The following is a 26,969-nucleotide window of genomic DNA, read 5'->3' as shown; positions in this document are numbered from 1 at the left end:
TTTACTTACAATAAAGTTTCTCCTGCGACAATATACACTTTCCATAACCGATTAGTAATTAAGATTACTTGAACTGTCTTAAGATGAAGAAGATGCAAATTTCTCAACGATACTCTCATCTGGGAGCAACTAAAAATACTTACACCCCATCTGTGAGATGACACTTGTGTGCATATGGCCAAGCTGGTAGAGACAATAAAAGGTACCACACAAAATGTCGGAACACGCTAGACTGGCAATGAAGTAGCTGTTCACATTGCTCCGAAGCGCCCGAAATTTCATAACAGCGGCTACGACCAGAGAATTACCGGCGATGTTTACAACCGTGAGAAGAATCAGGATTGAGTAATAATAGCCGTAAAACACCGCATAGGATATCACATCGTCTGAAGACGGCGACAGCGTCGGATCCGAAACAGTTGTAGCCATCTCCATTGACGTCGCAGCGATGTTCAGCGACAATGACGTGTTCTCGGTCGACATTTTTTTCCGATGAGAAGTCGGATGAGCGAGTGAGTGACGATAAGTCTATTTACAGGCGCATTCGTCTGCAAACAAGAAGAAATAAGCCGCGCCGATATTAAAAGGAGGAAAAGGGCACCGCAATGCATTACTTGGTAATGAAACTTGTCCCGTGACAATAACTGTGAATGGGTTTCCTTGAAGAGTGAACGAGCACGGCTCAGTATGATGGAAAATACAGGTAAAACAAATTAAGCTGTACACTTGTGTGAAATTATGATCGACAGAAAATGAAGCAGAGAGGATGTAATTCCAACTAATGTCCTTCCGAGTCATAAATCTGAAATGAATAAACTGTCAGCACAGCTTTATGGTGAAAGCAGAATTCAAAGTCGACCATCTGAGGGTAAAATATGCACATTCAACTCTTTCTACGGCTTGATTTGTTGTGAATTTTTTCTCCGTTGCCATGGGTAACCAGAGTAATTTGATGACATGATTTTGCGAACAGGACAAGAGAGAGAACACAAAAAGAACAAGACTGTAAAAATTGCAGATAATAAGGCTTTCATGTTACGTTCATGGGACACTTTTCTGAAAAATGTTGTCAGCAGAGAGCTATGCCATGACAATCGAAAACTTCTGAGTCGGCATTGCTTTGGTCCGGATTTTCAAAAGATACGATGAAGCGCTTCACATCGCATCACAGTATCTCCAGGGATGAACTATCTATTTAAGGTAGAACGCGCCTCGAGGACAGATATTCGGACTCTAAAACTTTTACAATTCTCTTCTGATATACCACATGTGGGGATTCATTGTAAAGCTCTTGGAGAAAGAAAACTTTTCACATGCTTAGTTTTTCGAAATTCGAAAATATTTAATGTTCTCCGTAGAGTTAACACTGGGATGCCGGCCATTTTGAATTTAAATATCGGTAAATCTAGGGTTATTTGTTTCTCTGGTACAAAAATTTGCACGGTGACCCCTGATTTTCATTATTGATTTTGAAAGAGAATATGGTTGAAAGATTCCTCAAGGAAACTTTGAGCAAAAATTTGTCTTTCACTTTCGGGGTGCATACTACCTTAAAGTGTTCTTGCTTTCAGTCGTGAGTTATATCATACAACGTTAATATATGAACAGAAAATACCACTGTTGTCACTCAGACGATGAAATCATTACCAACAACGATGGCTTTAAAACTCCACCAAACTTGTAAATAAATACACACTGCGTGAAAGAAAGAATGCATGAATGATAATTATCAAGTTTGGTGACAACGGAACACCCAAAAGAGTAATAATTTTCCTTTGTTTACCTAGGAATAACAGCGGACACGTACCAAAGACAAATAAATTGGTTTTTTAGCCATGACATACTCTAAAAGACAGATCAGTAATGACACAGCAAACGCAATGCAATTGTTCGTCATCTATAGTATTAACGACAGAAAGGATCTGGTACAGTGTCTTTGTTCCCTTTGATCGCAAAACAATTGTACTCTGGAAACATCATTGCCTCGTTCATCACTGCACTGAAGCTTGATAAATATTTGACGATTTTTTGCAAAACAGACCGAATTGTACGATTTTCTAATCATCAAACAAAGCAAGACGATAGATTAGTTATTATTAGTGTCCGTCGTCTTTCATCTCCCTTTCTGTTCAGCGCACATCCAAAAACGCTTCAGTTATGGAAGTCTTGTATTTTGGCAGTACAATCCGCGGAAACAAAATGAAAATATATAATATATAAAAAAGCTTTAATCTTTGCACGTTTGGCAATATATATAAACAAATTACTTCAAGTACAAAGTAATGAAATCTATTACTTAAGTTTCATGCATCCTGCAATCCTCAGGATGCATGTTACTTTGTACTTGAAGTATTTTGTTTATTTATAACGCTCTGCTCAGCATCGAGCACTCTAATTTCCCACGAGGACATCTGTGTACTGAGAGAGAGAGAGAGAGAGAGAGAGAGAGAGAGAGAGAGAGAGAGAGAGAGAGAGAGAGAGAGAGAGAGAGAGAGAGAGAGAGGACGTACCAGCAGTGACTAATTGAACGGCCGTTGGAATATCCTTTCAATGGCATTGTTTATGTTTCTCGACATAAAGGTTAAAATAACTTACTGGCAAGATATTTTATTCTCTCAGTGCAAAAGAGGTGTTAGTAAATTATGATAATTGTGATTGAATTCTCAGAGGCATGTCGCTGTGAGATGGAGCAAATGATTCACACACGTAAATGTGTTTTGTGTGGGCGTATTTCATATTAAAGGTACGATTTGAGTGCCTCGAAGTGGACGCATATCTTATATCGATTATTTAGCAGTCGTGAAAATTGTAATAATGTTTTTAAAAATTACGCGTTCACAGAAGGTAGCATCTAGAAGATTGTGATCCGCTGCAAAGTTACGAACGAGTCCATCGTTACGTGGTTGACCTGATTAAAGGCATCGATTTCGTATGTGATTCAAAGAACGCATCTTGGTAATCTTCAAGAACAGACGATTTTAGCTGAATAGATTGTTTCTTAGCATATCAGATGGCGAACGAAATCGGTCGTATCAAACATCGACTTCAACAATGAAAGTTGTAGATGAGTTGATTGGTGTTCGTTCGGACCGAAATGAGTACTTGTTCAATATTTATGTTTGTTGCTTCAACCGTATTAATCATTTTAAGAAATAAATTTGTTTTTTATAATTGAAACAACTGTGATACTTACATACCATATCAATTAACATTATCTACTGAATTGCACAGTTATGTGAAGTTGTTCTAAATATAGATTAGTAGTTGCGTGAGACAATAGTCAGTCTGCATATGCAATTTCCCGCCAATGTGTGCCGGACGTGTTCTAAACGATTCAAGAAATCCTTTTCCAGATTATTAACGAACAATGTGTCATGTGGTAAGAACCTCCTATAAACTCTGGTATTTACTGCACTGTGACCAAGAATTCACATTTGTTTCAAGCTAGCATTCAATAGATACGATTGGAGCCCACATGACGATGATCAATCATTGTCTTAAATTGATATTTAATTTCCAATTTTTACCCAGCCGAACCACTTTGATTTATATCTTTTTTAAAGGTCCTTTTAATTTCTGCAACTGACATCTGTGGTAGGGCTTTTCATATTCTCGAGCCATCTGGCCCAGAGTGAAATGTTTTAAAAGACACTCATATTTCACCAGTTGTATGAAAGCTAAAGAGAATGGAGCATTTTCAATACACTTTGCAGCGACCTCATCCACTAATAGCTCGATACTTTAATATGACAATCGTGATGGCTTTTCCGGACCCTTGTCTCTGTCAGGCGAACATCGAATACGTCCGTGGCATCGGTAAAATTATTAAATGACATATTTGCACCTTGTCTAGAGTTTTTTCGTTTTACCACAACTTCCAAACATGGCTTAGAATTCAAAAAATTACGCGTAAAATGCCGTGTATGTGTTCTTTCACAGCACATAAGTATGCCTCGCGAAATTACAGTACAGTATCCACACAGCTGTCGTGCCTCAAACCATTGATAGTCCATTGCTACTTGGCGGGAAAGTACAAAATGTTGTGAAATTTTTGGAGGCGACTTTGTCAAATAATTGTACGAACACAAAAGGTTGTGTGCTTATTTTATCATAGAACGTTTTCCGCATTTGCAAAAAAAGATATTTAGTTTTCAATTGCGATTTTATTCTTTGACAAATAAAATCCTTTACCTCTTTCAATTTATCCAAACGCAGCTCAGATCGGTTCAAATTAGATGAAGATATGTCAATTACATTTTGTTGCCTACAAGAGTTGGGGTACATAGTTACACGAGACTGCATAAAAATAATCTACACGACGTCAAACTGGAGATATCTGAATATCACTTATGATCTGCTGGGCGCTGATGTCTTATTTTCGAATACAGTTTGTGACTTTTCACACATTGAATATTGTAATACACATACTTGTCTGCTTGTATCGACTTCTCGAGATCCAGAACTTCCAAACTGAAATGGTATTTGCATCTATCCCACCCAGACGCATACTTATATGAAGCTTTAAAGGAATTTAACCTGGAGTCCCTGGGAGACGATCATGCTGACCCGAAATTCGATACTTAGTCTTCACAGACAGCAGAAAGGTGAAAGTTGAAGGCTGGCAGCTACCGATAGTGTCTTCCGAGGGTCACGGTGCATTTGAAGAATCTAGCAGGCCGTTTAAAGTTCCTTTCATCTCCAACCCTTGGATATATCCTGGGCGTTTCGAACCAGAGGCAAGCCCAGAACCATGTCGAGAACGCGGTGCTTTTTTGACATTTCGATAGATGGAAGCCCGACAGGCAGGATAATATTTGAGGTAGGCAGGGATAGTGTTTTTGTCATAACATTTATCCTCCTTTATCCCCGAGATAACGACATATCAAGGTATTGACTCTTGCAATAGCTAAATTTATGCCACATGTATTGAGGATGAGCGTTCAATGTCTACGCGATCAGATTATTACATGACCTTTAACATTTACCGAACTTAAAGTCATGATATCAGAGAAAGTGTACTTGAGCCTGACCATCAAACCCTCTGCCCCTTCTCTCTTCTCTCTCTCTCTCTCTCTCTCTCTCTCTCTCTCTCTCTCTCTCTCTCTCTCTCTGAATTAATCTCTTTCTGATATTAATAGCTTATGTATATGAATTTATAATATTTTGTACAATATAACCCTTGTTTGTCAGCTCACGTGCAACATTACAACGATGTATGTATTTAGCAAAAGTTAACGCCACACTTCTTCGGAATGTTGACCTAGTAGTCTCTCTCAGGAATTATCCTGCCGGCTTGTTCGTTACATACTTCTCATTTCAGAAATATTAGAGCACGTGCGTGATGTCAGCCATAGATCTCGTCGTGAACAAACGCCTTCAATTGTACCCCAGTCAATATCTCTATGTAAAATTATCAACACGGCCAATCTGGTGGTTTGATAGTTTGCCGGATAGTTGCCTCTCTTGATGTACCACCAGCCGGCAATCATAGCCATAAAATGGCAGTGTCAATCCAGTGGTACATTCGTCAAAGCTCATGTCATTTGATTGCGTGTCTCGTGACCTATGACATTAACTTCAGGAACCACAGCTGTCGCACGCTCATAGCTAGGTATCAGCTGCGTTAATATAAGGCGGAAGAGCGAGTGAGCGGTTTAATTGAGATGATAGAAATACGAATGGGCCTATCTTCAACAGGGGATGTCAGAATTCAATGCTAAATAGTACTTTGAATGTATATCCTATTATACACATGAAGAAACCTTTACACTTAGAATCGCAATAAATGAGACGTGACGTATTAAAATTGCATTTTGAAGAGCAAGGGGATTAAAATAGGAAATGTATATAGGACCACAAGACAGATATCGTTTTACCGTTTTAATTGTGCCTTGTCTCTAAGATGAATACTTTGACTTATGCGTATGTTAACAGCTGTGCCGGATTCGCCAAGTTGCCGGCTCTTTAATCCACGGAAGTTTCCTTGGCGAATGGCTGAGGCCCATACTCTGATATTTCATTGTCGACCGTTTGTGCGATTACACGTATCCTTGACGACCATGATCTAGAACGCTTGCAATGATAAGAATACACCTTCGTTCGCTGTCTGTGCATCGATCGAGTCAACATTTTCTGATTCCCAGGTTACTTTAATTCCTTCTTGTTTGTGGTTTATGTGTTCAACGGTCTCAGGATCATCATTAATTGATCCAGTGTTTTCCGATGGGAAAAAATTCTCGCAGTGTTCATGGAAGAATTTAATCTTATTTATTGTTCGTTGGTTTGTGTGTTTCATGTGTTTGTCAGGTAAAAGTTTTGGGTCGGTTTTCGGAATCATAGACTGAGCTGGGGTCGTAATGGGAGTATCGACAGATGGGTTTGGTTGACAGGGTTGGCTAGATATGTGAGTGATCACTAATGTATGTACGTGGATGGATTGGGTAGTTGGATTGTTAAGCAGGTATGATTTAGACAGGGACATCAGATGGTTGGGTTGGTTAGTTTGTAGGTAGGTTATAAGATTAAATAGGTCAGTATATATTTAGAGGGTGTTGTGTATATACCATTTAGATATACGCACAGACAGACAGACAGACAGACAGACAGATAGATAGATAGATAGATAGATAGATAGATAGATAGATAGATAGATAGATAGATAGATAGAACAACAGACATACAGGCAGACGGACAGACAGGCAGACAAGCAGAAAAGCATAATTTTCATAGTTTGTCACGGTCAATTGCTGTTATATTATCATTATCTTCGATCTTAGGTTTCACGTTAAATGGATAAGTGTTTTACGTTTCCGACGAAAAAGTCTTCGTTGAAAAGGACAGATACAACTTTTAGGCTATAGAATATTAGGACTATATCTTTTGTTGGTTGTCATTACTTGAAAATTGTTGTTATTTGTCATTATTTGGTTTCAATGGGACAATACCGTGGTGAAATGATGCAGCGAATGGGTGTTCAAAATGAGGAACAAAACGTACAGGTGCTTTCAATTAGATAACAAATATTCTGCTAGGGTCACACTGTCCAACTTCACACATGATCTAAAACAAATTCAAGGCATTACCTACTTGGTGATAAAACTGGTGCATCCTACTGTCAAAATCATGGTCACTTAAAACACTAAACCCAAGCTCTTCTGGCATTCTCTATGTAGACACGGGCTTTGTCAGTGGAGGAAGTCTGCTGTGGTTCATATTATCATAATTTAAATACGTGCATTTTATAGTTTGTTGCCATGTTATAACAGCCAATTTTTAATATATGAACCTGGACATGAGATCATTTTGATCTGCCACTTGTGTTAATTTCCATATCACCAAGTTTAGATTTTCGTTATATGTTCCTCCCCGTAGATAGAATGCGTGAAGTAGATGCATTAAAGGTATACTGTCACCAGTTCCAATTTTGTCACAGTTACCATGAAGTGAAAAAATCTAACCAATAACAGATTTTAAGCGGGTGGCCGCTTTTAAAAACAGCGCCCTAACATGGGTATTTTGAATACCAAAGAACGCCCCTTTGACCATATATGGGCATATTTAGATTACAGGTGACTGTATACCTTTAATTAGGGTCACGTACTATACAGGTGACTGTATACCTTTAATTTGGGTCACGTACTTGAGTGATGATCTCAACTTTACCAGACAGTAAAAGCCGACAACTATACATTGCTCTGTACAGATATCTGTCAATATGATAAACGTTGGTATTGTTCTAATTGATATACAAAATAATTTCAGAAAACAATATGTTGTATACCGCCGCAATAAAGAAATGGGATCTACATATGAGAAACTTGCCGGGTTTTTTTTCAAGAATTATACAGACAAGAAATTCATTGAGGTATACAGTGTATTTTAAAGAAAGGCCATTCAAAGTATAGTGATATCCCAAAAATAATGAGAAATACTTTTGCCGGTCACAAGATACGCCTCATTGACAATATTGCCATCTTTGTTTCGAATGATTTCAATTCGAAAAATGGCTTTGCGTGCAAAAATTGATGATAGTTTTATGCTAATTTTACTTTTGTCTCTTGGGTATCCCCGGAAATTAGGTTGAAGTCGTCAATTACATTCGGGTTCGTTGATTAGGAAAATTGCACTTTTTAAATGACAGAATTTTACGTACAAACAGTTACATGGTTAACTGAATCAAGCCCGTTAATGCTGATCCAAATATTAGAGTTTCATCAACAGAAAAGATGTGTTCTTTTGAGAAGTGTCTGAATGCACTCTCTTTGTCTGTAGTTCCAACATACTGAAAAGACATCGAAAGGGAGAGACAATAGCGGAATAAACAGGGGCGTTGGTCAATAAGATGATTAAAGACGGTCGAGGAGTTGTTGAGGAGATGCTGTGAATCGGATGAGTGGATGGTGGCTTAATTAGTATACTTTAAGGTAGCTGTGTCAACATAAATATTAAGTTTGTAAATGACAAAGTCGTACACTCTACAGTTCTACATTTCTATTATCTTTTTTTAATACTTTTTATCATTTCCCTGCGGCACTGTATACTCAGCGATTCTTCTGTCTAATGTTGAATGGCTTCCAAAGTAAATAAACTTTTCGAAAAATACATATTTGATCAGAAAATGCATTGATGCTGCTATTTTATTTGTCTTTCAGTGCGCGATGATTGTTTAAGTGTGAATGTTTTATTGACATGTCGATTATTCAAAATCTAATTAAAATGTCTTATTGTATTACAGCTGCGTCCTGATGTTGTGCCGAAAACTGCAGGTAATAACATTTTCCGTTGATCCAACCGCAATATCTGAAATATTTCAATATGAATCCGATATTCCAGTGTCACACAATATCTGTGTTAGCCAAGCCAAAAATCAATTAACCTGTTTTTGCTGTTTCATGGTACCCTTCCATCGTTCTTGGGTATTTTTTCCCGACTGAATCAGAGTTTCAGAATGCAGTCATTTGGACTGTATCAGCAAGCTGGTACACGTGTAATATTCACCAGCTATTGTTGACAAACAAAGTTATGACCTGACTTGAATTCAATTGGCAACAAACAATAGCACACTCACTCTATTCGCATTAAAAACAAACTGGGAATAGTAAACCATGAACACTCATTTACGAAAAAAGTGCGCTGATCAACTTGCTTTAGCCGTATCTGGAAATATGAGTGTCGTTTTCGAGCCTATAAGATCTCTATGAAAATAACACGTTATTTAATATGATGAGTTTTTATGGAAGCAATGTCAGATCAGAAACGCAAGCCTTGTTGTTTACACGACTGTACGTTCTCTCGTGGTAATAACCTTAGTGTCGCGTGATTTGTACGTACTCGTAACCTGGGGAAAATCCGATTCCGCATATTGCAGACATAAAATAGAGGATAATATTTTTTTATTATATGAAGCATAGAAATGTATTAGTGGGAACATTATGTATATAATCTGTTTCGCGAACGACAAATTTCGTAGTATTATGTTGTTGAAAATTGATTGTCGTATTCTGCACAGCGCGACGTCATCTCGTATTTGGTTCCCGTCTATGTCCGCCATTATATGTGCATAAATCAATTAAACCAGCGTGCAGCAAGATTTGGGATTCCCCATAAAGTATGGACCAATGTGTCGCTTGGTTGTCTTTCAAGTGAGAATAATACTGTAACAGATATATCGAAAGGTGTATTTTTTATCATTATCTTCATAAAAAAGCCAGAATTTCAGGGCTGAATATTTTATTTATTCACTTTGAACATGTCAAGTCACCGAAATGTTTTAAGGAGCTCTGCTACTCAGAGAAAGGAAAACAACGGATTTCATAGGTATTTTATTGATCAAAGTGCTTTTAAAGAACATACATTTTTGAGGTGCCGTCTTCAATTTTTAACCTAGATGAAAATGAAAACGAAACTGGTTATTCGTTTTTGAAATTCATGTAGACGGACATTCAAGTGGCTTTAAATTACTGAGAACAAAATATAGCCAGCTACATATAACCTTCTCTAGCTTTCCATCTTTTAAAAAAAGATATACTCTGACAGGTAAAATTAAAGGGACAGTATCTATAGCTTTCGGTGATTTTTCCAGTATATTTGTTTGTTATGTCTATTGCCAGTTCTCGTTCTAACCCCAACGGCATGTTTAAGGTAGTATGCGCCTCGAAAGTGAAAGACTTAAACTTTTGCTCAAACTTTCCTCAATGAAAATTTTAACCAATCTCTTGCCAAAGCAAGAATCAAAATCAGGGGTCACCGCTCAAAATTTGGTACAAGAGAAACACAATTACCCGAACATTTACCGATATTTGAAATTCAAAATGGCTGCCATCCCTGTGTTAACTCTATGGGGAAAACTAAAATTTTCAATTTTCGAAAAATTGAGACGGTAAAAATAAATCTTAAATCAAAACCTTTAAAATGAGTCTCCACAAGTGCTAGACCAAAAGATATTGATAAAATAAATTTAAGAGCCCGATCCTGCGCCCGAGGCGCTTTCTACCTTAACTAGTCAGCTCGATTCAATATAGTGAGTACGCGTGTGAAGCGCACTGTGTATCGCAACATGCATGTTTTTGCTAGTTGCATAAAAACTGTAGTTGTCATAATAAAACAAAAATGATGAGAAAATTCATAAAAGGTGACAGCTACTGGCCCTTTAAAATTTTTTATCAAGCCAGTACATCGGTAATACCAACATTGCCCGTAAGCGGACATTAACTATTGATGCTACAACGCATGCTCTCGATTATTCATACACCACTGATGGAATTGTCATGTGCATGTGCTCCTGTATGGAAATTGGAGATAGTTACCATGGCGACAAGGAAGTCTTTTCAGTACAAATTATTAAACTTGTTTTCTATTTAGCCAGTGCTACTAACTTAATCTCGTAGTCTTGAACGATTCGCGCTTGTCTCTTCGCAAAGTTCAGATTTTCACATTTTGACGTTATTTGTTATGGCTCATTATTTTGTTGAAAGTGTCACTAGGTGTGAGACTTTATGATTTTTAAAAAATCATCCTAAAAGTGCTTTGTTTTCATTTCGTCAATACAGTTGTAATGTAAGTAATTATTTCTGTCCAGATCATAACACATTAGTCAACAGTAAAATCGTTCATTCGGAATGGCCAAATTGGCATTTCGGTGCATCGAGAGAGACGAAAGTAAAGGCAGGTTTGTTATGAAGAACACAAAGTAATGAATATATCATAAAATGTTTCAGCTTTTGTCACTAGACGCCGACATACAACTGGACTTATTAGCTTATTAATTTGTGTTCATTGTCAAATGACAAATGTTCGTAAAATGTCCATGACAATGCTTGCTTCAGGTCCGTGTGCTTTCTAACAGTCGTAAAGATAAAGGGAAAATGCCGTGATCGCCTGGTTTGCTAGCTGCCGCTCTTATAACGTTCAAAGCTAAAGAAATCCTTGACAGCATGATTAACATGGCTGTGTGCAATGTCCCTCAGACAATAGTAAAATATCCACAACTTAATATCAATCATATACAGACTATAATGTTATAACGCATACTTTAGTTTGCAAGCCTATTGTCAGTTAAAATCGCTGATGGGATAAGTATTCTTCGCTAGAGGAATTGTACACAACTTCCCAATCACAAAAGGAACAACGAGCAACTTTGCCTTGTTTTAAAAGTCTACCATAACGATTATCCCTGTTTTAAATTTTTGCAACTCGCTTTCGTTCATTTTACCACTGTCATGCCAATTCGAATGTGTATTTTGAATCGCTTGACGTCCGCTTCGGCACTGCGGCTTTATCGAAGGTGTTCTGCACCGCATAGCACAATTACATGTTCAATCTATCGTTATGTGAAAGTATTACGCGCAACACCTGAAGAGGATGAAACTGATGGGAAATGAAACTGTCATATTCTGATGATATCCTAGTCTTAAGAATTGAATAGTTAAAGGGCAGTGGTTCGGCTGAAACTTCAATTTCTCTCTTTGCCGTGTGAAATAGCCAACGCTGTTTTTGCAAAAGCAGTAATTGTCAACAGATGGCAGATGGCGACCTTACACCGTAACATACATTGGAATCGATAACTAACCTCCAGCATGGAATGCGGTCAACGTTACGTCCATAAACACACCAGTATTCGGGGAAAAACTGTACGGGATTGTTGAAACTCTTGGACGGAGAACAGATGCACATTCGTTGCAAATTGGGACACGTTTCTGAAAATTAGTGACATGACATTGAATAAATACATTCAGGTAAAATATATGATAAAATCGTCACACAGTACATTTCAGGAGTTTCAAATGCACGGTTGGAAAAAGCAAGCACTGAGAATATCGAACTCCGAGAAACCGATTACTTACCCTTATTCGCAACTGGAAAATGATTTTTTTTGTGCTTGGATACTTACCAAAAACTTCAACTCTGAAAAATAGGACGACACATTTATTCAACGCCTAGCGACATCTATCTCGTTGGTTTCCAGTTGGTATAACAAATAAACAGACCGTAATCATGATTATCATATGGACGAAATGTAAGCTCATTATAATATGCAAATTAAGCTCCCACCTGCCACGTTCTATAACCGAGAAGATAAATTGATAACTACCTCCTGTAAATGTCTTTCTATTGAGTTGTATCCAGACGACGTGGAACATCACCGTCCCTCTGGCTCATAAATTATTAATATTAATGCATTATAAAATTATAATTGCTTTCAATGTAAGGTCGGAGCGAATAATCATATATGATTGAGAGGCCATCATCTCGTAGCTGTCTCTATACTCAAGTATTTTTCTCCGTGTCTGACCGTCCATGCGGAAAATAATTGTAATTTTCATGTACATCAAATAGAAATCTACCCAGTTACCTACGTGTACAGAAATTCCGTCCTCCTAATCATATTTTGAAGCGGAGTTATCACTGTTATAATCTGTGGAAGCGCTATTGTGTTCTATTCATCCATTTATATGCATAGTCATTCAATGGTATGGCATTGCATGGCATGACGTTGCGATGTTTATATATGTATGTATGTATGTATGTATGTTTGTATGTATGTATGTACCGCTGAGAACAACGATTAACTCTATTTGAAAAACAAATCGATAAAATCTAGAATGCTGTTGCAACTTTAATAATTTGATTACTTAATGCCAGAATAATCGAGTTATTATAAGTCACTCAATATCTCTGATATTTCAAAAAGCGATCATCGTAATTGATGGCGAGTAATTTACAAAGTTAACATCAGCATTGGAAATGAAAATGTTAAGTTCCATTTAAGGTAGAACGCTCCTCGGGGACAGAGAGTCGAACTCTCAAATTTCTACAATTCTTTTCTGATCTACCATATGTTGGGGGTTCATTTTAAAGCTCTTTGAGAAAGAAAACTTTTACGGACTTAGTTTTTTGAAAATCCAAAATTAAATTTTCCCCCATAGAGTTAACACAGGAATGGCGGCCATTTCGAATTTCAAATATCGCAAAATGTTGGGTAATTTGTTTCGCTAGTTCAAACCTTCGCACGGTGACCCCCAATTTTTATTGTTGATTTGGTAAGAGAATGATTGAAAGTTTCATTCAGGAATGTTTGAGCATAAAGTGAAGTCTTTCACTTTCGAAGCGCATACTACCCTACCATAGAATACGCAAATGTCTTGTGAAATTACGTTGGCTCAAGGAGAAGAATACTCCAGGGGCCCCAAGTTTCAGTGTTACGCGCCCCGGCGAATGTGTTAATAATTCTTCGCCGTTCTGGGATCGTTATTTCTACCATGCAGAGGATGTGATCCTTGATTCTCCAAAAACCAATTGTTTTCCCCGTGGAATAAAAGTCTGTTAGGCTTGAGAAACGAGTTGTGATGCCTTCAAAATGTAATATTGAACTGTTTTGGCATGGGACTAAAATAAGCCAATAATCCTCAGCAGCTTTATTTGTCACACACACTCGGCCGATTGTGTAGTAATTGAAAATAAATCTGAGTATGACTTTAATCCGATCATGTAGAATTGTTTCTTGAGATGGTATTTTTCACTTTGCATTCTTATAATCTGTCTCTGTACTATATTTGCTACAATATGTCCTGTCAGCACAGGTACTATGAAACGTAATAACTTCATCATAACACGTACCTTTTTCTCCAAATTTTAAAGAAAATTTTCGCGCCATTTGTACCGGAGAGCTTGGTCTCACTTACAAGGGGAGTATCTTTCACCGCATCATCCCAGAATTCATGTGCCAGGGTGGTGACATCACTAGAGGTGACGGTACGGGCGGCAGAAGCATCTACGGGCTGGAGTTCCCGGATGAGAATTTCATCTTGAAGCACGAGGGACCAGGTGAGCCTTGACGATTTTTTCCCACGATGCATTGTAATTTACCCACACTCGAATATTTTACATTCATGATGAATTACAAGGATACTAAAGTTAGACGTATACTACCAAGTTCGATTAAGGCTGCGTTCACAAATAACGATTAGGGGGGGGCTGGAGGAATCTCGATTGAAATCTTTTTTTTTCAGATCCCCCCTAAGTACCTTAAAAAAATTTCAAATGTCCCCCTCTTTATAGTCAAATTTTTTCAAGTCCCCACAGGCCCGCATATTTGTAAAGGATGTGAGCGCAGAAAAAATAAGCATGTATTGCGCCGTTCTGCTCACAGGTGTTCAACACTACCTGTATTAGCACTTTTTGTATAGTCATATTCCAAAGGCAAGTTCTTTAAATGCATCAGTGAATTCTTTAGATTTATTGGTCTAAAAGCCAACTTGAGTTAATCCAACTCCGGCCAGGTCAATTGCTCCTGCTGAAGAGCACACAAAATGACAATCATGAGAGAGTAGGCAAATTGTGAATTCTGGCTAATTGCCATATTGCACAGTGACCTACCAAAATTTTGTTACAAACTACAAGACATATATGAATTAGATGCTACTGTAAATTGACAATACTGGAAGGTTAAAATATTCCATTCAATAAATGTTTAATCTCTGAACTTTTGGGTGTAATAATTGCAAATTTGGTTAAAAAATAAATCATTCCATTTGGTCACATATTTTTCTATTGGTCTTTACTGTTCAAAGTTTTACTTCTGTGTCATTTTATAACAAGAATGTGAAAATTTAGAAAATCAAGCATGGTGACCCCATCTTTTTTCTTTAATATTTGATTATTCTCATATGCCAGAATTCAAAAATTTCTTTGTGTTCTTCCATGTGTTGCTCTCTGGCCTGATCTTGTGTACAAGTATGTTTCACTGTCATGAGCATCATTTGACCCAAACTTTTCTTCAACTACCATGTACATCAGAGTCAGAGCTATCTCTGTCACTGTTCAGGTATGCAGTGACAGTGACACTGCAGTAGCAGAGCATTAATGATAGTGGCACTACCCGTAGGCAGTAGCTGTATTAACTTTGATAATTTTGGCAATATTTTTGGTTCAGTTTTGCAACTGTGTTCTTGTTGTACTCCCTACAGCATGTTGAATTGTCTATTATTCAGCTTGCTATCACAGCCTATGTATGTGTACCATGCATTTGTATCACTGACAACTGACTGTCAGTCTGGACTCCAATTAAGTTATCACCAAATTCATATTTATATTTATATATACAGGCTTTGTCGACAAACTAAATATTATGTGTTTGAGCATGCTGTAGGGAGATAGCAAGAAACTGTAGTTGTCATATTGCATAGAAATATTGCAGAAATCATTAACAGTTGCAGCTTCTGCCCTGTTACTAGGCTCAAGTTTGTTTTTTACGACAAATCACAGGTTTAGATTTTTTCGAGATAAAAGTCATGAAATGTGACAAAATGGTTCTAGATTTTGTGAAATTATTACTAACATTACAACATTTTGATGACATAAAAATAGTATTCATTTTTCTTTGAATTACCTAAGAAAACTTGGAATTGGAAAATTTAAAACACAAAAGGGAACCAAAAATTTTCAAGTCCCCTTACAGGCAGAGCAAACTTTTCAAGTCCCCCCCTACTACCTCCAATATATATATATATATATATATATATATATATATATATATATATATATATATATATATATATATATATATATATATATATATATATTATATATATATATATATATATTGTTATGTAGGTCATTTCCCCCACACTCATCATGACCTGAGTTCAATTAGTCTAGAACATTCTCAAGGTCACTGCCCTTGATGACCTCACAACCTTGAATTCAATTAGTCATGTTTGGAATGTTCTGGAAAGTTGATTAGTTGTGTAAGGGAGATAATTTTAGAACAGTAATTAGCATGTCAATAAAAGTTCTAGATTGTTCTTATATGCCTTTATAAAAGGGACGTGCACAGCTTCCAGTCAGACTTTTGGGATCGTGTCTCTTGTGTGTTACTAAACTCCAGCAGTAGTCATTCTCAAGACCTTTCAAGACCTTCACTGCCAACGCTGGATTTATACTGTGGACTTTGTGCAGTTTCAAGCCTGCAAGCCAAAGGACTGTTCATTCATCCGACTGACTGTTACAACTCTGAGACTGGAGCTTTGCCGTCCCAGCTGAGATAAGTAGTCTGTACACTTTTAAAGCTTGTACTCTATCCCTGACTTAGCAATTAGTTTTATTTTCGTAATAAATTTTGTTTAAACGTTAACTGCTGAGTTCACCCTTTTGTTCGTTTTCTCTGCACGTAACAAATTGGGGGCTCGTCCGGGAGACGAATATTTTGAGCCGTTTGACAACATTTTGACAGCCTTTTCAAAACTACTGTATACTGTGAACTCAGCGAAATTTAATCATGGCGGAATTTAAGCCAGACGAATTTATGGATGACCTTGATCAGGACACATTTAATTCCCTCAGAAAAGACAACCTCATAGCACTGGCAAATTTCCTTAAAGTAGAAGTTAAACGATCTATGCGCAAGCGAGAAATACAGTTCAAGATTGCAAAACATTTAGTTAAATCAGGCCATTTTGAAGAGTCTGCCTTAAAAGATTATGAGCCTGAGTCTTCCTTCGAACTCAAAAAATTAGAATTAGAAATTCAGGCAGATTTGGAGCTTAAAAAATTGGCATTAGAAAAAGAAAAAATACAAATGCAATTACAAATGAAAGAAAAAGAATTGCAAATGGAAGAAAGACAGAAAGAAAAAGAAAGGCAGGAAAGATTAGAAATGGAAGAAAGACAGAAAGAGAGGGAATTGGAAATGAAAGAAAAAGAATTGCAAATGGAAGAAAGACAAAGGGAGAAAGAAAGAGAGGAAAAAGAAAAGGAAAGAGAATTAGCTGAACACCGACTGCAGTTAGAAATGAGACGTTTAGAGCTTGGGACAGTCAGGAAAATTCTTCCCTTCAGACAAGTTTGACATCACTAAGCATTTCAGGTTAGTTCCCCCTTTCCAAGAAAAGGATGTTGATAAATATTTCCTTCATTTTGAGAAAATTGCTCAGAGTCTGGATTGGCCTAAGGAGTCCTGGTCTATGCTTTTGCAGAGTGCTTTGGTGGGTAAAGCCAGAGAAATTTACATTCAGTTGTCAGTAGAGCAGGCTTCAGATTATGATTCTGTGAGGGAATTAATTCTCAAGGGTTATGAGTTGGTGCCTGAAGCTTACCGTCAGAAATTTAGGGATTGTGAGAAGGTGAAGGATCAAACTTACGTTGAATTTGCTCGAACAAAAGAACAACTGTTTGATCGTTGTGTTCTTCGGAAAAGGTCAGTCAGAATTATGACAAATTACGACAACTTGTTTTGATTGAGGAATTTAAAAGGTGCATCCGGAGTGACATCAAGACATTTATCAATGAACAAAAGGCAGATACATTGGAGGTTGCTGCACGTTTGGCCGATGATTATTCATTGACCCACAAATCTTCATTTCTCAGCAAACCATCCCAGTCCTTTTCATACAGAAACAATGCAGGTAAATTTAACTCCTCCTTTTCATCCAAGAATTTCTCAAAGGAGAGTAGGAAATCAAATGACAACAGTTCACAGAGTTCAAGTAACACTCCCACATCATCAGATCTCAAGTCTCAATCTCCTTCTGACAAACAGTTTGGTACACTTTCTTGTAATTATTGTAAGAAAGACGGCCATTTAATGTCAGATTGTTTCAAATTGAAAAGAAAACGTGAAGGTCAAAGTGGTCAAAGTGGATCTAAGCCCACCGGCTTTATTTCTTCATCAACTCAATTAGAGTCTAATAATGTGTGCAACACATTTTCTGAGGTTAAACCCCTCTCATCCCCAATTAATGAGGTCAAGGTCAATTCTTCTCAAGATAGCATTATGGGTATTTTCGAGCCATTTATTCATAATGGTTTTATATCACTTTCTAGTGATTTCTCTTCCGCTACCCCTGTCAAAATTTTAATAGATACCGGGGCTTCCCAGTCTCTTTTGTTGGCAGATACCCTGCCGTTTTCTGAAAAGTCATTTTCAGGTTCTAAAGTTCTTATTAAGGGGTAGATTGTAATGACTACATTCCTGTTCCTCTCCATAATGTCTATTTGTCTTCGGACTTTGTTTCTGGACCTGTGACTTTAGGTATTAGGCCTTTTTTGCCTTTTGAAGGGATTCACCTTCTTCTTGGAAACGACCTTGCTGGGGACAAGGTCATTACTAATCCACTTGTGACTGATAATCCTACTTTAGATCAGGATCCAGAGCCAATTGAACAAGAGATACCCGATTTATTTCCTTCATGTGCCATTACTCGAGCCATGTCAAAGAAAACTTCCGAGAATCAAAATACTCTCAAAAATAATGTCACAGATGTTGACTTAAATGACACCTTTCTCAGTCAGGTGTTTGACACGGATCATTCCGTTATCCCTCGTGGATTTGAAACTTCCAGTAAAACTTCTGCTGACCAAAGTCAGACATTTTCTAGATCAAATCTCATTGCAGAACAACACAAAGACCCAGATATTTTGTCTTTGTTTGACAGGGTAGACGATGAAGGTAAAACTTCAGATAGCTCTGTTTCCTATTATACAAAATCTGGTATTCTCATGCGTAAATGGAGACCTCCAGATGTCTTGGTTGATGACGATTGGGCTATAAAACATCAAGTTGTGATTCCAAAGTCCTATCGTGCTAAAATATTGCGCCTGGCCCATGCAACGCCCTGGGCTGGTCACTTAGGAGTCAGGAAAACTTATCATAAAATTCTCAGTCACTTTTATTGGCCTAATCTCAGGCAGGACGTAGCACATTTCTGTAAAACTTGTCACACATGTCAAATGGTAGGAAAGCCGAATCAGACCATTCCAAAGGCCCCTTTACAGCCAATTCCTGCATTTCAAGAACCATTTAGTAGGATTCTAATAGACTGTGTTGGGCCCCTACCAAAAACAAGATCAGGAAATGAGTACATGCTGACAATTATGTGTACATCAACTCGGTTCCCAGAAGCCATACCACTGAGAAATATAAAGACAAAGACTATAGTGAGAGCTTTAGTCAAATTTTTCACTTTATTTGGCCTCCCTAAATGTGTCCAGTCCGATCAAGGCTCCAACTTTATGTCTGGTATTTTCAACAAGTAATGGATCCGCTAGGCATTAAACAGTATAGGTCCTCCGCCTATCATCCAGAAAGTCAGGGTGCTCTTGAGCGATTTCATCAAACTTTGAAAAAACATGATTAGGACCTACTGTTTTGACACAGAGAAGCAGTGGGATGAAGGAATTCATTTTCTGCTCTTTGCTGTTAGAGAGTCAATTCAGGAGTCTCTTGGTTTTAGCCCATTCGAGCTTGTATTTGGACATACAGTCTGTGGCCCACTTAAGCTCGTTAAAGAGAAATTCCTATCAGACGATGATGATTGTCTGAATATTTTGCAATATGTGTCAGATTTTCGTACAAAACTCTCTAAAGCATGTGAATTAGCCAGAGAAAATCTTGAGTCATCTCAGCAGTCAATGAAAACCAAATACGATAAAAACCCCTCAAACGGAAGTTTGAACCAGGTCAAAAAGTTCTTGTTCTACTTCCGGTTCCTGGCAACCACTCCATGCTCGTTACTTTGGGCCATACCTAATTGATAAGAAATTGAGTGATTTAAATTACATCATAATAACACCTGACAGGCGAAAACAAAAACAGCTATGTCACATAAATATGCTTAAGCCATATTTGGATAGGGATAATCCTACTATAACTCAGCCTGTCAGTGCAGTCAGTTCAAACCATTATGAAGATAGTGATACTGAAACTGACTTGAGTGAAAATACTCTAAACTCAAAGCTGGGCTCGGTCAAGCTTCAGAACTCAGAAATCCTGGAGAAGCTGGAGTCTACAAAGTTGGCACACCTCCAGCCAGAACAACAACAACAGGTGAAAGAACTGCTCCACGAATATAAACACCTGTTTCAGATGTTCCACGAGGACAAACGTCATCTATCACGACGTTGATGTTGGGGACAGTAAGCCTGTAAAACAACATCCATACAGACTGAATCCAACAAAAGCGAAATATCTCCAGGAAGAAGTCAAATACCTGCTGGACAATGACTTTATTGAACCCAGTAAAAGTAACTGGAGTTCGCCGTGCATACTTGTTCCCAAATCAGATCACAGTTATCGTATGTGCACGGACTTTAGGAAGGTCAACACTTTAACAAAGACAGACACTTTCCCAATCCCGAGGATTGATGACTGCATCGACCGAGTGGGAAAAGCCAAGTATGTGACGAAATTTGACCTACTGAAGGGATTTTGGCAAGTCCCTCTGACGGATCGTGCTCGTGAAATATCCGCCTTTGTTACACCAGACGGATTGTTCCAGTACAAGGTGATGCCATTCGGAATGAAGAACTCTCCGGCAACGTTCCAACGGATGATCAACGACGTCATATCCGGGCTAGACGGGTGTGCAGCTTACGTTGACGACGTCATCCTGTATAGTGACACCTGGGAGGAACACATCAAGCTCATGCGGAAGTTCTTTGAGAGACTGAGCAAAGCAATGTTGACTGTCAACCTTGCCAAATCTGAGTTTGGTTGGGCTAGGGTAACTTACCTCGGACATACTGTAGGACAGGGTGAGGTAAAACCTGTTGATGCCAAAATCAGTGCCATTTCAAGTTTTCCCATACCAAACTGCAAACGACAACTGATGCGCTTTCTCGGTATGGCTGGTTACTACAGAAAATTCTGTCCAAATTTCTCCACAATTACTGAGCCTTTGAATAACTTACTTAAAAAGAAAGTAAAGTTTGTTGGTCAGAGCAATGCCAACAGGCATTTGATACACTTAAAGCCATACTGCAAAGTGCTCCAGTGTTGTCTGCACCAGATTTCACTTTGCCATTCAAATTAGCTGTAGATGCTAGTGATACGGCTGCTGGTGCTGTTTTATTGCAAGAGGATAGTCATGGTATAGATCATCCTGTTTGCTATTTTTCACGCAAATTTCAACAAATCCAGAGAAACTACTCTACAATTGAAAAAGAGTGTTTATCTTTGATATTAGCTTTACAGCATTTTGAAGTTTATGTTACTTCTTCAAATCAGCCAATAGTGTTTATATTGATCACAACCCTCTTGTTTTTCTGCAGAAATTTAAAGGCAAAAATCAGAGATTGCTAAGATGGAGTTTAATGTTACAGGAGTTTAATCTTGACATTAGACATATCAAAGGCAGAGACAATTTAATTGCAGACTGTCTCTCTCGTATTTAGAGTTTATTGTTGTTCACTTTCAAGAAATTTTACTTTAGAGTAAAACAAATTTGAGTACTTAAATCCTTTTCAAGATTACATTTGTAAAAGAAAGATTTTTCTTGAAAAATTTTCTTTTTTTGAAGAGGGGGTGTGTTATGTAGGTCATTTCCCCCACACTCATCATGACCTGAGTTCAATTAGTCTAGAACATTCTCAAGGTCACTGCCCTTGATGACCTCACAACCTTGAATTCAATTAGTCATGTTTGGAATGTTCTGGAAAGTTGATTAGTTGTGTAAGGGAGATAATTTTAGAACAGTAATTAGCATGTCAATAAAAGTTCTAGATTGTTCTTATATGCCTTTATAAAAGGGACGTGCACAGCTTCAGTCAGACTTTTGGGATCGTGTCTCTTGTGTGTTACTAAACTCCAGCAGTAGTCATTCTCAAGACTTTTCAAGACCTTCACTGCCAACGCTGGATTTATACTGTGGACTTTGTGCAGCTTCAAGCCTGCAAGCCAAAGGACTGTTCATTCATCCGACTGACTGTTACAACTCTGAGACTGGAGCTTTGCCGTCCCAGCTGAGATAAGTAGTCTGTACACTTTTAAAGCTTGTACTCTATCCCTGACTTAGCAATTAGTTTTATTTTCGTAATAAATTTTGTTTAAACGTTAACTGCTGAGTTCACCCTTTTGTTCGTTTTCTCTGCACGTAACATATATATATATATATATATATATATATATATTATATATATATATATATATATATATATTATATATAATCCCATGGTATTTTTCTCTGTTTGACGTCATCGTATACGAGTGTTTTTCGCCGAGCCGTACAACTTCGAGCCGAAGGCGAGAAGTTGTGCGGCTCCGCGAAAAACACGAGTATACGATGACGTCAAACAGAGAAAAATACCATGGGATTATATATTTATCACATGAACAGTCTTCTTATTTTTCTTTTGACATAGATGGATCAAAATTATCGTAACAAATTGCATGAATTTCGTCGCGATTTGTGTTTTACTTACGCGGATTACTTTCATTTAAAGAGTAAAGCGGCACGTCACCCAGGAGATACTTTCATTCATAAATCCCATCAAGCTGAAATTTGCTACATTACAGGGGTTCTCCACCAACCAGACGTACGGATTCGGTCACGTGAACGTGTCAATATTGTCTCGCGCTGTATCGATGCCAAGGCAAGTTGGCCATCGGCGGACATAGCTTTCACCGTGCTAGCGACGGATAACCATAGTATTCAGAGTTACTTAGAATATTTACAATTATATTTATGAAGTAAATGAGACGACACGATCGAAACAGTAATTCTCATTCCCAGAGATGCCGTGGCTTTCAAAATATCACACAAGTTTACAACCTTTGCGAGCGCGAAAGATTCCGTTCGATGACACACTCATTGCATATAGGTGCCCACAACGTTGCCGTCACCGGTCTCTGCCGTGCCGGTGTCAACTCGTCAATCCCGATCTCGGTCATCAATGTTTTCGTCTTACGAACTTTGATGTTTGCATTGACACATATCTCGTCCATGGATACATCCTAGTTTTGTTGACGGAAACTCTGTTTTGAGTGTTGTCTGAGTCAACTTTCGAAGTACATGGGATTCCACAGCGCTGCACACAGCTCGACAGCTTTCTTCGCTACAGCATTAGCCTATGCAACGCCGCGCTGCAAGTTTGATTCCGAGCGAGACTTTACGGAGTTTTTGTGTGATTAATTAAGGAAATTGATCGTAGTTAGTCGAATGACTTTAGGCTTGTGCCTCCTATGTCGCTTTCCCGAAGATTATACTATACTCAATATTCAGTTTGAGGTGTAGGTTTCGGTTTTATCGCCAACCGAAATCGCAAGGTACGACGTCCACACGACTCGACTGGAGCCGAGACGTTATAATTAAAATAACGATCGTCGCTACCTCCATTCGATTCTCGGAAAAAGCTATTGTTTTAGCGACTTGACATTTCGTTGGACAAATATGCCTTCTATGTTTCCATGTCTGGATTTATCGGGTCACCTTTTTGTAAAAATAACGTGCGAGCTAGCACGGCATCGATCACAACAAATGTGTTCGTGTCGCGACGCCAGCATGTATGAACGGTACCATGCAAGAAAAAAGTTCCGGTTGATGACGTACAACAGGGGTAATTCGGATTTCTTATCCGTCCTGTTCTACGTCACACAGGTGGGAATTCGGGCCAGTTCATGTGATAAATATATATATATATATATATATATATATATATATATATATATATATATATATATATATATATATATATATATATATATATATATTATATATATATATATATATATATATAATATATATATATATATATATATATATATATATATATATATATATAAACAAATTACTTCAAGTACAAAGTAGTTAAATCTATTACTTAAGTTTCATGCATCTTGCAATCCTCAGATAGGATTGCAAGATGCATGAAACTTAAGTAATAGATTTCATTACTTTGTACTTGAAGTATTCTGTTTATGTATTTATATATATATATATAATATATATATATATATATATATTTTATATATATATATATATATATATATATATATATATATATATATATATATATATATATATATATATATCTTTCTTATACACACAAACAGAGTTATGCTGATTATTTCTCCTTGTTCAACTTACTTGACACTATGGATTAAATGAGAACTTTAACACTTGAAGTAGCAAGAGCTAAAAGTTAATTCTTGTTTACAACACAAAACAAAACAATGTAGTTGTCAACTGAATGTCGCTTCGAGCAAGATTTGGTCGGCTGTTTGATTGAATTACGAGAGGCCGATCATCGAACGTTGCGCTTGATCGATCGATAATGAGGGTTCATGGACGGGAGAGAACTAGTTTCACCGGAAGAAAGAAGCATGCACCGACGCGAATACCCAGTCAGCGTTCTACAGTTCCATGATTTTGTATTCATAAATAGGTTTGTGTGAACTTCACTCACAAGGACTTGCTGTAACTATGTTAAATGCACAATGAAATTTAAAATACTTGGACGTTTTGAAAATTTGAGCTGAAAATTTTTCTCCGTCGCTGAGGGGGGTGGGCAATATTACCTCAGTTGTACGCTACTGGGCAATTTTGATCGCACAGTAGGGGTTTTACTGTTGCCCTGTGTTGTGAAAGATGGTCAACTGTCACTCATCAGCAGGATGCTACGATTTAGCTGAATAAACTCCATTGCGTTCCGATAATGTATGATACGCCGTAAACTTTTTCCCGCTATCACGACTATCTGAGATTCGGAGGACGATGAGAGGGCCGTAAAACTACTGAGTTTTCCCATCCTATGGCGTGTTTCAATGTCTTTCGTTACATTACTATGTGTCAAATAGCCGAAAGTATGAAATTTGGCAATATAGGTGATATTCTTGTTCATGACAGTTTACAACCACATTACGTCCTGTCCCGCTGTTTTCATGATGGTGGGTAAACCTTTATTAACCCAATAGCGAAGCAACCGTCTGGGCTGTGAAAATTTGTTGCCTTCGTCAAAATAGTTCGGGTCATTTAAGTCAATTATTATTCTACGCGTGTACGTGTAGTTGTGTGTGGGAATCATGAGGGTAATGCCATGGCAACAGACCATAAAAGTACTGTCTGCTTCCAGCTGACGCTGACTGAACGCAATATTGCCTTTTACTTCAATAAAATCCGTATTGTGTCTAGTTCAGATAATGTGACTGATATCTGTGACTGATATCTTTAACACTTACTGGTTCAGTAGTTTGCCAAGCGATACGTAATTTGAACGGTTTAACAATAGTGTGTTAAGGTACGACCGTACATGGGACTCCAATTTTAAAAGAAGATTCATCTCAAAGTTTGTGACTGCCAATTTTATGAGGCAACACAATCTCACATTTCAACGAAATGTGAATTTTTTTATTCAGTGCAATTGATCCAGTATATGCAAAAGGCAATAGACGCTGATTGCAATCACTTGTATTGGACGAAGTTATTGAAAGTGCTAACAATACGTTCACCACATCGAGACATGGACGGCCTGTTTTTAATTAACGATACGGGTCGTGGCTACAGTTTAATACATGCCTTAATTCTAATGCTTTATTCATTTCCTCCGACGACCAACAAAAGAGGTTATTCCGAAGATTGATAAACTATTATTCATTCATTTTTTAATTAACTAGGCACGCTGTCGATGGCAAACGCGGGACCAGACACTAACAGCTCACAGTTCTTCATCTGTACAGAGAAGACAGACTGGTAGGTCAATACAATGCTTCATAAGGCGTCGATATTGTTCAAATTCATAAACACGGAACAAATAAGACTTTTTGCGAGAGACGACATACGCTTTCCGACATCCGCCAAGCTATTCAACGCCGACGACAAAATTACTATCACTCGTTATAACTCACCGTGGGTCGATGGGGGCGCTGTTTTCCCATGACCCTCACATGCTGGGCCTGATGCTGGGCTGTTTTCTCTCGAACACACAGGTTAGATGACGCTCATGTTGTCTTCGGCAAGGTTGTGGAAGGGATGGATGTCGTCAGAAAAATGGAAGCCAAGGGTACCGAAGATGGAGACACCAAAGCCGTTGTGAAAATTGAAAACTCTGGCGAACTGAAATAACTGAAATAATGTGATTCAATTAGTCAATAGTAGTTTGTTTTCAAATGAGGCCAAAATAAAAAGTGTTTCTGTTAACGCACCATCGGGAAAATAGCTGACGGTAGGTAGGTTTGACCCCTCCTTTTCAATGTTTTTTTCTAATGAAATCACCTCAATATTTGTGAAAATTGGAAAAATCATGCGTGATTTATTTGAAAAAGCGATAAAAATTTGAGATCTTCAGGTTATAAATAAAGTAAGTCTGGTTATCAGAAACTCAAATATTATTATATTTGGTTTGATTTAGCCTACATATTGATTTCAAGTAAAAGTAATTTTTGGCGCGACTTTTTTCGTCCCGCGAGAGCATCAGAATCACAACATTTCTTCCAACATTAATTGAATAAACTTTCTCCGATCGATTTTTGTTTCCACCGCAAACGTAATTCGCCATAAACCAGATCGCACATCGGCTCTCAGAGAAATCGTTGTGCTTGTGTATTTTTCGCCCGCGAAATGATCCTTTTCCGAGAGTAATATTTTAGGAATTCTTCAATGCGTCTATAATTATTCACTTTTATTTCAAAATGGATTTTTTACGCTTGAATTACAACAGCTTTGTAACCCCAGCTTTACAATAAAGCATACATGCCCAATGAT

General features: G+C 37.7%; 2 protein-coding genes across 2 annotated transcripts in view; one reads left to right on the top strand and one right to left on the bottom strand.

Moving 5' to 3' along the window:
* The window catches only part of LOC139123040 (adenosine receptor A1-like), a 19,868-nt gene extending 7,365 nt beyond the window's left edge, over positions 1 to 12,503 (bottom strand). Inside the window, exons 1-3 of the mRNA XM_070689009.1 lie at positions 12,389 to 12,503; positions 12,068 to 12,194; positions 144 to 548 (exon numbers count right to left, since the gene is read on the bottom strand). Of these exons, the coding sequence (XP_070545110.1) occupies positions 144 to 483 (340 nt within the window). The 5' untranslated portion in view covers positions 484 to 548; positions 12,068 to 12,194; positions 12,389 to 12,503. The remainder of the gene's footprint in view (positions 1 to 143; positions 549 to 12,067; positions 12,195 to 12,388) is intronic.
* On the top strand, positions 4,601 to 26,969 carry LOC139123041 (peptidyl-prolyl cis-trans isomerase-like). Its single transcript, XM_070689011.1, has 5 exons — positions 4,601 to 4,819; positions 8,735 to 8,765; positions 14,137 to 14,322; positions 25,883 to 25,958; positions 26,195 to 26,969. Exons 1-5 carry the CDS (start codon positions 4,751 to 4,753, stop codon positions 26,328 to 26,330), a joined length of 498 nt encoding a protein of 165 aa, XP_070545112.1. The 5' UTR covers positions 4,601 to 4,750; the 3' UTR covers positions 26,331 to 26,969.

This window comes from Ptychodera flava, chromosome 22 (assembly GCF_041260155.1).
Source record: "Ptychodera flava strain L36383 chromosome 22, AS_Pfla_20210202, whole genome shotgun sequence".
Lineage (NCBI taxonomy): Eukaryota > Metazoa > Hemichordata > Enteropneusta > Ptychoderidae > Ptychodera > Ptychodera flava.
The sequence above is the reverse complement of the archived record's forward strand: the minus strand, read 5'-3'. Positions and strand labels throughout refer to the sequence as shown.

Coding starts and splice junctions, on each gene's coding strand:
- LOC139123041 (XM_070689011.1), top strand. CDS start 4,751: ATGTCGAGAACGCGGTGCTTTTTTGACATTTCGATAGATGGAAGCCCG. Junction 4,820..8,734: donor CAGGCAGGATAATATTTGAG/GTAGGCAGGGAT, acceptor ATTGTATTACAG/CTGCGTCCTGATGTTGTGCC. Junction 14,323..25,882: donor CTTGAAGCACGAGGGACCAG/GTGAGCCTTGAC, acceptor TTAATTAACTAG/GCACGCTGTCGATGGCAAAC.